This window comes from Trachurus japonicus, chromosome 22 (genome assembly GCF_045865225.1).
Source record: "Trachurus japonicus isolate A0001 chromosome 22, Traja_1.0".
Classification (NCBI taxonomy): Eukaryota; Metazoa; Chordata; class Actinopteri; order Carangiformes; family Carangidae; genus Trachurus; species Trachurus japonicus.
The window spans coordinates 3,273,141-3,285,905 of NC_140928.1; the positions used below are offsets into that span (position 1 = coordinate 3,273,141).

The window sequence follows — 12,765 nt, forward strand, 5'->3', positions numbered from 1 at the left end:
AACCTGATGAGATGAAAACAGGAAGCTGAAATAATGATTAAATATGTATACATTGTTATATATTGTTTGTTTCATTGTCTACCTCTTCACCTTCTTGTTCTTTTCATAAGAGACATTTTAAATCAAAATTAATGAAATAGAAACTAGAGCTCCTGCATGACTATAGTATATACTATATTTAATGTCATCAAATCAGTTTATGAGACATTTGAATCAATTTGTGTCAAATTTACTGCTCAAGTTTGTGACTTATGATCAAAAACAGATTTTTTAATGAGGTCACGGTGACTTTTTATCTGTGACAACCGACTTCTTATCAGTTCGTCTTTGAGTTCACGTGGATGAATAAATACTTGTGCAAGATGTAATTACCTCAGGGCGCTCCCAAAGTCCTGAACTTTGACCAGTCACCACTAAAATCGAATTAGTTTATTCTTGAGTCCAACAATGTTTGTGCCATATTTATAGAAACTACTGATGATAATGGAATGAAAATATTGTAAATATCTGATTTCAGGAGTTCATAAAGGAATAATCCAGTCAAAACAGACAGCTGAGTGTGTGTGTGCGTTTCTACTTCACAGAGGCTCGTGTGTGATGAGTTGACGGTGTGTGTGTGTGTGTGTGTGTTTCTACTTGACGAGTCCATTAGAGAGCAGCAGTTTATTAGAGCCTGACCTTTCGGTAAGATGTCCACTGTCCAACTGTCAAAACACACACACAGAGACATGAGTCCCGTCCTGACCTTCATGAAGCAGAGATGAAGTGATGAAAACATCTGTCCTGCCTCACAGACACACACAAGAAAAGAACATGAGCCATTAAACCCAGATAACTAATCGTTATCCGGATAAGTTAAAACCGATGCCTCTGCTCCAGAACAGCGTGTGGTTACCACGGTGAGTAACCATGGAGATTTACCATGCCAGTAGTTTTGAGTAAAACCTGAAGTTACCTCGATAACGTTAAATTCTGCATCATACAACGAGCTTCAGATCTCCAAAATCAAGATAATCCACCATTTTTTTGTGTTTGGTCTCCGAGCGCCGACATTTTTTTGTTTCTTTGCTTGTTAGCTTCATTAGCCTCGTTTAGCTACTAGCGCCTCTCCACCGCACAACGCAATCAACAGACTTGGGGCATTTACATCCACAATGATGGTTGAAAAGTCGATATTGTATGAAGCTTTTGACATAGTTTAGGTTGCATTTTGTCCATTGATCCAACAGCCACAATAAAATAGAGTTTGTTGGTATTGTTTGTTTTCCTTGAACTATAACCACCGGCTAACTTCCCCTCCACTAAAGGCAAGGAAATTTTATTTGTATAGCCCATTTTTACAACAGTTTGTCTCAGAGGGCTTTACATGGCATCATAACAACATCCTCTGCCCTTAGACCCTCACATCCACGGAGGAAAAACTATGAAATTAATTTAAATGTCCTCGTAGTATGTCATTAAATAAATATATAAAATACAGTACATTCAACGAAGTGGGTGTGGTTTCTACCAGAAGTTGATGTGGGTAATAATAAGATATTATTTTCTACCTCCTCATACTGTACTTTTCATCTGTTTCTCTCTTTCTTTCTTCTTCTTCTTCGACAGGTTATAACTTCCGCCATGCAGTTTGACTCCAAATAATATTGCAAATGCTTTGACTTAGAACAAATTGTGTGAGCAAAGGTGGATTCTTATTACTTGAAAAGATTAAAGTGTCAGCACAGAACAGAAATACCATTTGTACTATGCTGTAAAACTGAAATGTTATTATGGCGTTTCTGGGACCTGGTTCAGAGCAGCAGCTGCAGAGACGGAGAAATTATGGTATATTCTGTGATTTCTCCCCTGTCTGCTTCAGTGAAGAGAACATGAAGGTGTCCTGTAGTCCACCTGAAGAGTCAGAGTCACCTGTCAGCTCACTGAGGCGATGATGAAGACATTATTTTAATGTCTGTGCTGCGGCCAAGTGTTTATGCTGTTTCTTCTTTTATTGTCTGTGTTTAATACGGTTGTTGTCGTCTCTCTCAAAACTTCTTTTTATTGTGACCTGTGGAGCATGGTAAATTTCCATCAGGAAAACACTCACCTATCTGTGAACCTACAGGTCTGATTAATCCCATAAAACAGTTCATGGTTCAGCATTTATGGTTCAGCACTAAACTGTTCCCAGACCTGTATGGCACAATCAGGAAATATTCTTTCTTCCTTTTAAGAAACGACACGTGAACACTCAGGAGCAGAGTGAAGAAGTGGCGTACGGGCAAGGAGAGAGCAGCTGCAGAAGAAACTGGGCAAAGTGGAATAATTCAATTTCAAGCAGCTGCTGAATCATCACGCTTCCAGACCTTTCAGAGGAGCAGCTGACTAGTTGCACAAGTGAATGTTTTATCTGCCTGCTGAGATTTCTGACTTTGATTGTGGAGAGAAAATGGCGACTGGGTCGGAGGACAATCTCTCCTGTCCCGTCTGCTATGAAATCTTCAGAGATCCTGTCCTGCTGCCCTGTAGCCACAGTTTCTGTAGAGGCTGTTGGCGCAAGTGTTGGAGGGGGAACCCAACACCCTGTCCACTCTGTAAGACTGATGTGTCATCATCCAATCCACCCCAAAACCTGGCACTAAGGAATCTGTGTGAGGCCTTTTCAAAGGAGAAAACCCCGAAACCTCCAGAAGACTCGGAGGATCTCTGCAGTCTGCACTCTGAGAAACTCAGACTCTTCTGTCTGAACCATCAGCAGCCGGTGTGTGTCGTCTGTCTGCACTCAGAAGCTCACAAAGACCACAAATTCAGCCCCATCGATGAAGCTGTTCAGCATCACAAAGACACACTTCAGGAACTCTTGAATCCCCTTGAGAAGAAGCTGAGGCGCTTCACCGAGCTTAAGAGAAACGTTGATCAAACTGCAAAAGACATTGAAGTTCAGGCACTAGAGGCAGAAAAGCAGATTAAGGATGAAATCTTCCTGCTTCAGAGGTTCCTGCACAAGGAGGAGCAAAATAGAATGACTGCGCTGACAACGGAGAAGGCTGAGAAGACTCAGGTGATGAACTACCAGAGTGAAGCCCTGGCCAAAGGGATAGTCGCTATTTCAGAGATAGTCGGAGCTACAGAGAAGGTGTTGAAAGCTGGACAACTCTCATTCCTGCATCACTACAAGACTGCAGTTGAAAGTGTCAAAGATTTCCAAATCAGTGATCCTCAGTCAACGGCAGACCCTCTGATAGACGAGGACAAACACCTGAAGAACCTGGCCTTCAACATCCTAGACAACATGAAGATGGAGGTGGCCAACAACAGGGAACGTGAAATGCGGATTTTGCAGGGGCACGATCCATACACACTGAGACCTGAAGCAGCAGAGTCCAGTCACGAAGATATCTACGAAAAATGTGACTCTTTCTTGCTGACTGACAAGACGAGTACATACTCACAGTGGTGTTCATCGTCGACAACGAACAACCAGCAAAGTCTTCAAGACTTTGAAGATATGTCAATACAGAATCCGCCCCCCATACCTGAAAGAAAACTCCTAAGACCAGTACCACCACCAAAACCAGTACCAGAGCCAAAACCAAAGGACAAAGGAGCACGCCGTCTGTTCCCGATGCTACGAAAAAACACAAATTAATTCAGCTCAGGTCTGATCACAGCTTTCAACATTATTTACCAGTTTAAAAACACAATCTAGACTGTCATTATCAGATCCTTCAGACAGTCTATCTCTGTGCTCTTTTGTACTTGTACTTTTATTTTCAAAGATTGTTTTTTGTGCTTTTTGTGCCTTTATTGTTTTGTAGGACAGTAGGAGAGAGACAGGAAATAGGGGGATAAAAGGGGGGGCGACATGGAGCAAAGGGCCATGAGGAGGACTAAGCCACTGTGCACGTACTTATCTAACAATCTAAGTACTCTTTCTTGTTCCTTGCAGCAATACACCAAGACAAATTCCTTGTAAGTGCAATAACTACTTGGCAATAAAAACTATTCTGATTCTACTCACGTGGGAATTTAGAGCATCATAATGATAAGATTTATAATGATGGGGCGGCTTTTATCGCTGTGCTTCAGTCTTTTTCATTTAGTGAGAAAAGACAGACCTAGAGTTTATTTTCAAAGCACAATTTTGTTATATTATATCTGTGTTAAATTTGTGACCACTTTATATCACTTCATCCAAAACAAGAATTTTTAAATTCAGATTGTAAATATTTTTGGTAACAAGGCAAATGACTGTTATTGTGCTTACTGTGAATATAAAAATGTTGATGATACAACAAAAATGTCAATAAGATTATCAAAATAAAGTGGTTTGTAAATTTACTTGGTGTGGTTTCATCATCATCATCATCATCATCATCATCATCATCCAAGCAGCTAAAACTCAAACTAATTCTCACGAAATACAAAAAAAGAAAAGAAAAAACATTACACAACTGTACCTCTCCATCTGTTCTGCATTTAAAGAATAATCTCAGATGGTGTAATCCAGGCGGCTCAATACGTGTCTCATTCACTCACTCATTCATTCATAGTATATGTCACTGTCAATACAAACATGTACAATTACCCCCTCACAAAGGACAGTTGTGTTACCTGCAGCAGAGAGATGAGAAAACCAATATGACCTTTGTTCCTCTCACCACACAACTGTATTCGCACAACACACATCAATATTCATTTATTTATCACAATGTTACCAGTGTTCCTCATATAAACATTCAACAACACTTCAACTTGGAAAACTGCTGGAGGAGTGGAGAGGGAGAGCGGCAGCAAAGGTGGATTTTATAGTTTGAAAACAAAGCTGTCAGCACAGTTCAGGTGACTCATCAAAATTATTGCTTGGTGTGTTGTGAAACTTTCATCCTGTTGTTGTGTCACTGAAGCCAGGTTTCATGCAACAAAAAGAGAGATGGATAAAAAAGCTAAATGTGAGACAAAATTGATCAAAGTGTGAAAGTTTGTGAACATTTGAGCCAGCTGAGAAGAAATCCCCCTAAGGTGTTTTGAGATAACACATTCAAGATGCCAAAATGTGTTTGTGAGGTCCCAAGGACCTTGAACTTTGACCTTTGAATTAGTCGCTGTTTGGCCACCAGTGCTACAAAACATGCTACATTGCTAACATCAGCTTTTGCACAGATCTGGGAAGAGGCACACTAGAATTACTGGTTTATGGTTTTATGCCTCTGACAACCAGCTGTTAAATGGAAATATGGTCACAAGATCAGAATCATTTCTGCAGATGCCAAGATGAGGTTAACTATAGCACATTATCACATGTCTTAAAGTGTGTGATAATTAACAGACAAATTTGTGCATCATGGCCAAAACTGTTTTTTGAGGTGGCAACGATCTGGCCTTTTGACCACCAAATTCTCATCTGTCCATCCTTGACTCTAAGTACATCTTTGTGCCAATTCCTTTAAGGTGGTCTTGAGATATATCACATTGAATTAGTTCATCCTTAAATCCAAATGGACAGCCAAACCAATTTTGAAGAAATTCCCTCAAGCAGTTGAGATCTTGCGATAATGATAATGGACATATGAAGGGATGGATGGACCACCTGAAACAATAATGGCCCCACCCCTGGCTATTGCCATCATTGTTGACGTAACAAAAATGTGCTGCATTGAAGGTTAGTAAGGTAAGTCTTAAATGAGGGGAACCTGCAGAAATCAGAATTCTTCCAGACCTAACTGGACAGTCAGGGATAAAGGGCCATAACATGCCCTTGAAATTGAATAACCTAAAGTTACTGTAGGAGGAAGTAGCGTTTATTTACTGTAAATCTGGTCAAGGAGTTGATTGTCACAGTAAACATCCATGTGATGATAGAGCAATGTTTATGGTTCCACCTATATTTTACAATCACCTGAGACACTTAAAAACACTGTGAACAGTGTGGGTTCAACCAAAGCTGAAAATGTCAGAGAGGACTCATCAGAGGGAACAGTAGAGCGACCGCAAACTACTGGAGTACGGTACTTCAATCAAACTTTTTCCTTTGTTGCTGAGATTGTCATCATCATTGTCACCATAGGAGCTTGGACTATGTGAGGAACTGTTGCTGTATCTGTGAAGCAACCTGAGGCTTCATACTTAATTTCACTGGAGTATCACTAATTGGATTCAGCTACCTGAGCCACCTATCCTGTCACAGGGTTAATATAACTTTAGGAAAATGGCTTCTCGATCAGCAGAGAATCATAGCTGTCCTATCTGCCACGAAATCTTCCAAGACCCTGTCATCCTGTTATGTAGCCACAGTTTTTGTAAAGACTGTCTTCAGAGATGGTGGAGAGAGAGAAATCTTATGTGTCCCGTTTGTAAAACAAGATCCTCACAACGTGTCCCAACCCGTAACCTGGCACTAAGGAATGTGTGTGAAGACTTTTTAGAGGAGAAACCTATAAGACCTTCAGCAGACTCTGCAAATCTCTGCAGTCTGCACTCTGAGGAACTCAAACTCTTCTGTCTGGACCATCAGCAGCCAGTGTGTGTCGTCTGTCTGCACTCAGAAACTCACAGAAACCACAGCATCAGCCCCATCAATGAAGCTGGTCAGGATTATAAAGAGATACTTCGAGAACTCTTGAAACCTCTGCGGGAGAGACTGGACCTCATCGTCGACATCGAAGGTAACTTTGACCAAACTTCAAAAGACATTGAAGTTCAGGCCCAAGATGCAGAAAGGCAGATTAAGGATGAAATCTCAATGTTTCAGAGGTTTCTCCAACAGGAGGAGAAGGACAGATTGGCTGCAGTGAGGCTGGAGAAGCATCAGAAGACTCAGACGATGAAGAGCAAGAGTGAAGCTCTGGACAAAGAGATAGCAGATCTTTCAGTGACAGTCATAGCCACAGAGGAGGTGCTCAGAGCGGAAGATGTCTTATTCCTGCAGAGGTACAAGACTACAGCGGACACTGTCCAACGTTTCCACCTCAATAATCCGCCTGCGATGGCCGATGCTCTGATAGACATGGACAAACACCTGCAGAACCTGCCCTTCAACATCTTGGAGAAGATGAAGACCAAGGTCACCAACACCAGGAGGGCCCGAATACCATCCCCGGATCCACTCCCTAGGAGATACGGAAGAGCGATGGAAGAAGACAACTATACCCGGTATAGGCAACTGTCGGACCGGAGGTCTCAGTTATAAAACTGTGCGTGGGATCGTGTACGTACGCCCAAAAGCCAAGTTTTGCGTGCGCCAGTAAATATTCAGACTTATAAAACCCTGCGTACGCACACTTGCAAGCAAACCTCCCTTTATAAATCACAGAGTTCCTACAAGTGTGCGCAGCTGAATCCGCTTCACGTTCCGCCCTGTACACGCCCTGTTTTAACTGTAGATGGTCAATGCAAACCACCACATGAATGTGATCTGCATGTCAATGAGCCTGACGTGCTGTTGTTCTGTCGGTGTTGTGAATTAGTTGCAGGTGTGAAAGTGGCGACGTGACGTGTTGCTGCAGCTGTTAACGGCGTCAGCGGCTCAGAGCGCACGCGGTGTTGTTTTGGTGCGCTGCCCTCTCACATGCTGGACCCGGTTCGGCACATAGTTACAACAATGACAACAGTTCTAATCTGAAACGAGTTATTAACCATTCATCATGGTCTCCCTCTCCCTCCTTTCTCCTCCAGCGGTGCCATGGTGCAGAATTACATACGCACGGGGCTCACCGCTGTATTCATACATTACAGTAATTAGACTGATCGATAAAACTTTGAATAATTAGCGTAATCAGTTACATTCTGAGAAATGATCAAACATGACACTTCTCTTGATAACAAGAAAACAGAATGTAACAATTGTGCGAATGATTACTGGATTTCTTTTTCCAGGGTTTGAGATTTAATTGACTCTCGATCATATGTTCACAGTATCATAGGAACATATAGTTATTTACACCATGTATTTATCCCATGCAGCCGCGGCGTCCTCTCCTCCTCCTGCGCTCTGAGAGTGGACAATATGACGGAGAGACGGTGGTGATTAAATATAGAGAAGGAATTTTGATTTTGAATTTTCAGTTAGATTCTAAGAAGATGTTTCTGAAACACCAGTCTGATGCAAAATAACGCTGTTGAATTAAATCACCGTGGCAACATGGATCTAACGCATACGGGTTGAAATTAAATGTGTGACGGCCGATAATAAAAACATAATCGTTCTTCTCACTCATCATTTCCTGAGTCTGACTTCAGTTCACCACCACACCGTCTGTGTCGCCAATTCCCCTTTTCCTCCAAACCATGCGTACGCATGGCTCAGAGTTTGCTTAGAGCTGCACACATTCTCCTGTCAAGTTTGTTTTTTATAGATCACAACCTTGGCGTGGAAAGTCACGTACGCCACTTTCAGGCCCTTTTTGTGCGTACGCAGCGGTTATAAATGAGACCCCAGGGGCGGCGCGCGGACCGCACCTACACTCGAAGAGACTATAGCCTACTAGATTAATTATTGAATTAATTTTTGAAAATTACACAAATGTGTCCTCTGTGACAGGGATTCAGTTGTAATGACACAGTTGGCCACTAGATAACGCCTCCAATGCAGACACAGCCTGGTGCACGCATCCACCGGGTCTTCTCCACCATTGAGGAAGAGACGTGGAGTCATGACTAAGAGCGGAGGAAAGAGAGCACTTGATCAAGAAGTGTGTTTCAGGTTAAATGGGGAGAAGAATATCTAGTCACCAAATTTAGAGGTAAGGGTGGGGATGATTGCGATTGCGGTGTAAATTGAACACTTTAGCGCGATTTAGTGCATTCGAGTCAATTACCGTTACAGCGCGACCTGTCCATGTGCCGGTGTTTGCGTGTGTATGTGTCTGGTAATTAATATGTGTATGTGTCTGGTTATTAGATGAGGGTTAGGATGGGGATGGAGATAGTTGGACTGTTGTGATCACTTTATATCCCTATGTGTTTGTGTTTGAATGTGTGATGAGAATAGATTTATTATATCTTTATTATATTTTTAAAAAATATTATTATATCAGATCATATTACTTTTATCTGTTCTATTTCAACGATGTTAATATTGCTATCTCTTCATCTGTTCTTACCTGCCCAGGGACTACAGGTGGAAATTAGCATATGTTGCTACAACCTGGCTAAAGATATCTTCTCTTGTCTCACGAGATTAATGTTTTTGTGCATTGTCCCTGTTTTAAATAAGTATATTACTATCCTATCCTAGACGCCCCATACCCCTCCATACCCCCACCACCACCCACCCAAGACTAACCCAAATTCAGATTGTAAATATTTTTGGTAACAAGGTAATTCTTTCTGTATTAAAAAAAACTTGTATTGTGCTTACTGTGATGATACACTGACAAAATCAAAGAAAGAATAAAGTGATTTGTGGGTGTGTTTTCATCACTGTCATCATCTGAGCAGCTACAGCTTACACCCAACACCGATTCTTACAAAACACAGATAAAGAAAAAGTAAACATTGCACAACTGTACCTCTCCATCTGTCCTGCATTAGAAGAATAATCCCAGATGGAGTAAATCCAGATGTGGAGGCAGATCAGAACATGTGGTCGCATCACAACAAACCCTCCAACTCTCTCTTCTCCGTCCACTCACTGCTGCGTTTTCTCACACTTTCCCTCCACATCTCCGTCTGTTCAGACTGTCACAGCATGGCACCGCACACACACACACACACACACACACAGAGACCATGCGTGTCCTCCCCTCCGACTCAGCTGTGGCTTTAAATCCTTTTCAGATGCAGCAGACGCAGAGAACAGACAAATAAAATGTTTTATTCATATTCTCTTTTCTCTGCATAAAATATGCATCCAGCTCCAGTTCAGCTCAGGCTGCAGGTCTGAGAGCGGTGTGGGAAAAAACTCTCTGTTTATTTCCTCAATTAAAAAGTTAACTTAGAAGTGAATATGAATATAGATTTGGCAAATTAACTTCATTTAAGTCTTATTTGATCTGTTAATGAAATAAAAGTACAAAGCAAATATACATTAAGTTGCTATAATTATACCTATAATATCTATCATTTACAACACACTAATATAAAAGAGATAGGCACCACAGTGGTTCACTTCCTCAGGAATAAAGTTATTAATTGAAATAAATGTATAAACTTGGTAAATGAATTGCTAGAAGTCAAGTAATCGTCAGTTTGGTGTTTTACTTTTACTCACTGTCTAAATCACTGTGCAGCATCAGTATTTATCTCAATACTTTGTTCACCATGAAGCTTATAAATGATCTTATGAACCACTGACGTCTGCTAAATAACTGGTTTGTCATTGATTTGATTTATAAATGATGAATCATAATTTATTTAGTATGAAGGCACACACACACACACACACACACACACAATATTGAAAGTTTAATATTACAGTTAAAGGGACAACGAGGAGTTTTGGAAAAGCGAAGCGTTTTCACACTACATTTATGAAAGTCAGAGGTCCGAAGACGATCACATACGGCGTTATTCTCATGACTCGCCACGAAACCGAAAGTAAAGAAACGCTGGTCGGTTCGCCCAGCATTTCCACCACCACTAATAATAACAAAATAACCATAGAGACAAAACGATATATTTATCGAAAATGGAGCCATTAACAAGTGTGGGTAACGTAGATTCATCCACATTAATGTGAGACTTTTTTATAACCAAATACAAACTCCTCGTTGTCCCTTTAATAACCTCAGTTATTAGAGGTTTATTAAACTCACAGGATCGTTTTTATTACTCGTTTCCCAATTTTATTATTTGTTTTTCTGTTGTTGTTTTTTCTGTTTCAGGAATTTCACATCTGTTTGTGACTGAATCAACTGATGTGTTGAAAAGTTTGTTGAAAAGTTTTTGTTTAAAAGTTTGTTTATTTTATTACCTTAGAAAAAATGAGATTCACTATTACAGAATAGGAAAATATTTAAGTTATGTGTTGTGTTTAAAATTTAGATTTTTTGTTTTTAATGGGGGGAAAAATACAAGAAGAGATGTAGCTTTTTGCTCTTATTTGCTTATTCTCTTTATCTTTGTGTTTGTAGCTGATGTGTTTTAGGACATTAAGTATCATGAAGGATGCTGTAAGTTTGCACTGAAAACTTTTTGGTTGATCAGGAAATTTTTGTTCAACTTTTTTATTTATAAAGCACATTTAATTAACAGGTTTTGTTTTGATGTACTGTAGTAATGTGGAGGAAGTAGAGTCTACTTCCTCCACAAAAATGACCTTAGACCTTCAGCCTGCAGACAGAGTGCCTTTGTTTTATATGTTATAAAGTCAGAGTCAGAAGAATTACCATTACTTATTAAACAGCTGTTATGACCTGATAAGCTGCTGATTCAGAGATATTCAGAGTCACAGTGTTGTTTACAACCGGACCAACCCGGCCTGACCTGCGACATCTCTACTCCCCGAGTGCAACTTTGACTTTTTAATAAAAGTGTAAAACCACTTAAGCTGACTCCTGCATTTTTCCCGGAGCTGTAATGAGACTCGTCTGCTGCTTAGACACCATCATTAATGTTCATAAACTCGGGGCTCAGCTGCTCATTGACATTCAACGTGGGCAAACTGCTCAGGCTGAAAACATCGTTTAGCAGCAGGCGACACAGAGAAGCTCAACACAACACCCGCAGATCGCTGGATTTTAAAGGTCCATCTAGGTTTTGTTTCCATCTTAATCTAAAGAATTTGATGATTTCCGTCTCAAACACGCATGATAAAACATCTCCATAGGCGAGACACTACAGGCATAGATTTTGGGCTCTTTTTTTCCTTTACATGTATTCTTTTAGCATGACAAGCCAGACTATATCACTAAAATGTATAGTCTGGAAATGACCGGTAGACCTCGGCTCAATCCAGGGGGCGGGATGAAAGCTGTCTTTCAAACTGCCTCTGCACGCAATAGAGTAGCGCTACGACCAATCAGAGCAAAGAGCAGGATGTCGTTAGCCTGACAAACCAATTAAAATGTATGTCGTCATCGCGTTAAGCCCGCCCAACGACTCTCTAAACAGATAGAGCGCTGTGATTGGTGAACACAATCGGTGTTCGAGACTCAAAAAGTTCCTATGGCTCGTTTCTAGACCCACCTACGGAGCAAATATATTTGCTGCCGCTAGGGTGCAGCTAGATTTCTAGGCTAGTATTCTTTCAGAAAAGTCAAAAGAAATGGTAGAAAATCCACATTAAGGTGGTTAAATCTCTCTCTCCCCTGAACAATGATCTGGGCTCCAAAAATTGTCATTTCCTCCGTATCTGCAACCAATCGTAAAAGTACGATTGACATTAACAATCTATGGAATTTTACAGTACAAGTCTTTAAAGGCTGTTTTCTCAGAAAGAGTTGTTCTTCAGACTCTGAGCTAGAAATCTCCACTTCAGCTGCACAACAGACACCAAACCTTCCACTTTGATCCCTTTCTATATTCTGAAGGTTTTTACAGAGGGGATTGTTGATATATCATTCACAGCCTGATTTATACAACATTTTATTACTAAAAACATGGCGAAATTTGATTTTTTTTTTTTTAGGGCTGGTGACAGTATTTTCTCATTTACAGAGTGATAAAAAGAGATATCCAAAATCCTCCTCTGTAAAAACTTCTGACTCTAATATGTCAACAAAATAAAACAAGAATTTTGAAAGGGGCTTTATGTATTTTTTAGATTTCGGTTCTGGAAATGTATGCAAATTAGCGCATATGTCATCAGATATTGCCTCATTTACATATTTAAACATAATTTGA

General features: G+C 40.5%; 1 protein-coding gene across 1 annotated transcript in view; it reads right to left on the reverse strand.

Moving 5' to 3' along the window:
* akap6 (A kinase (PRKA) anchor protein 6) overlaps positions 1-787 on the reverse strand; it is a 228,035-nt gene extending 227,248 nt beyond the window's left edge. The window contains exon 1 of the mRNA XM_085767983.1: positions 679-787. Coding sequence (XP_085624109.1) covers positions 679-778 — 100 coding nt within the window. The 5' untranslated portion in view covers positions 779-787. The remainder of the gene's footprint in view (positions 1-678) is intronic.
* Positions 788-12,765: the final 11,978 nt, after the last annotated feature.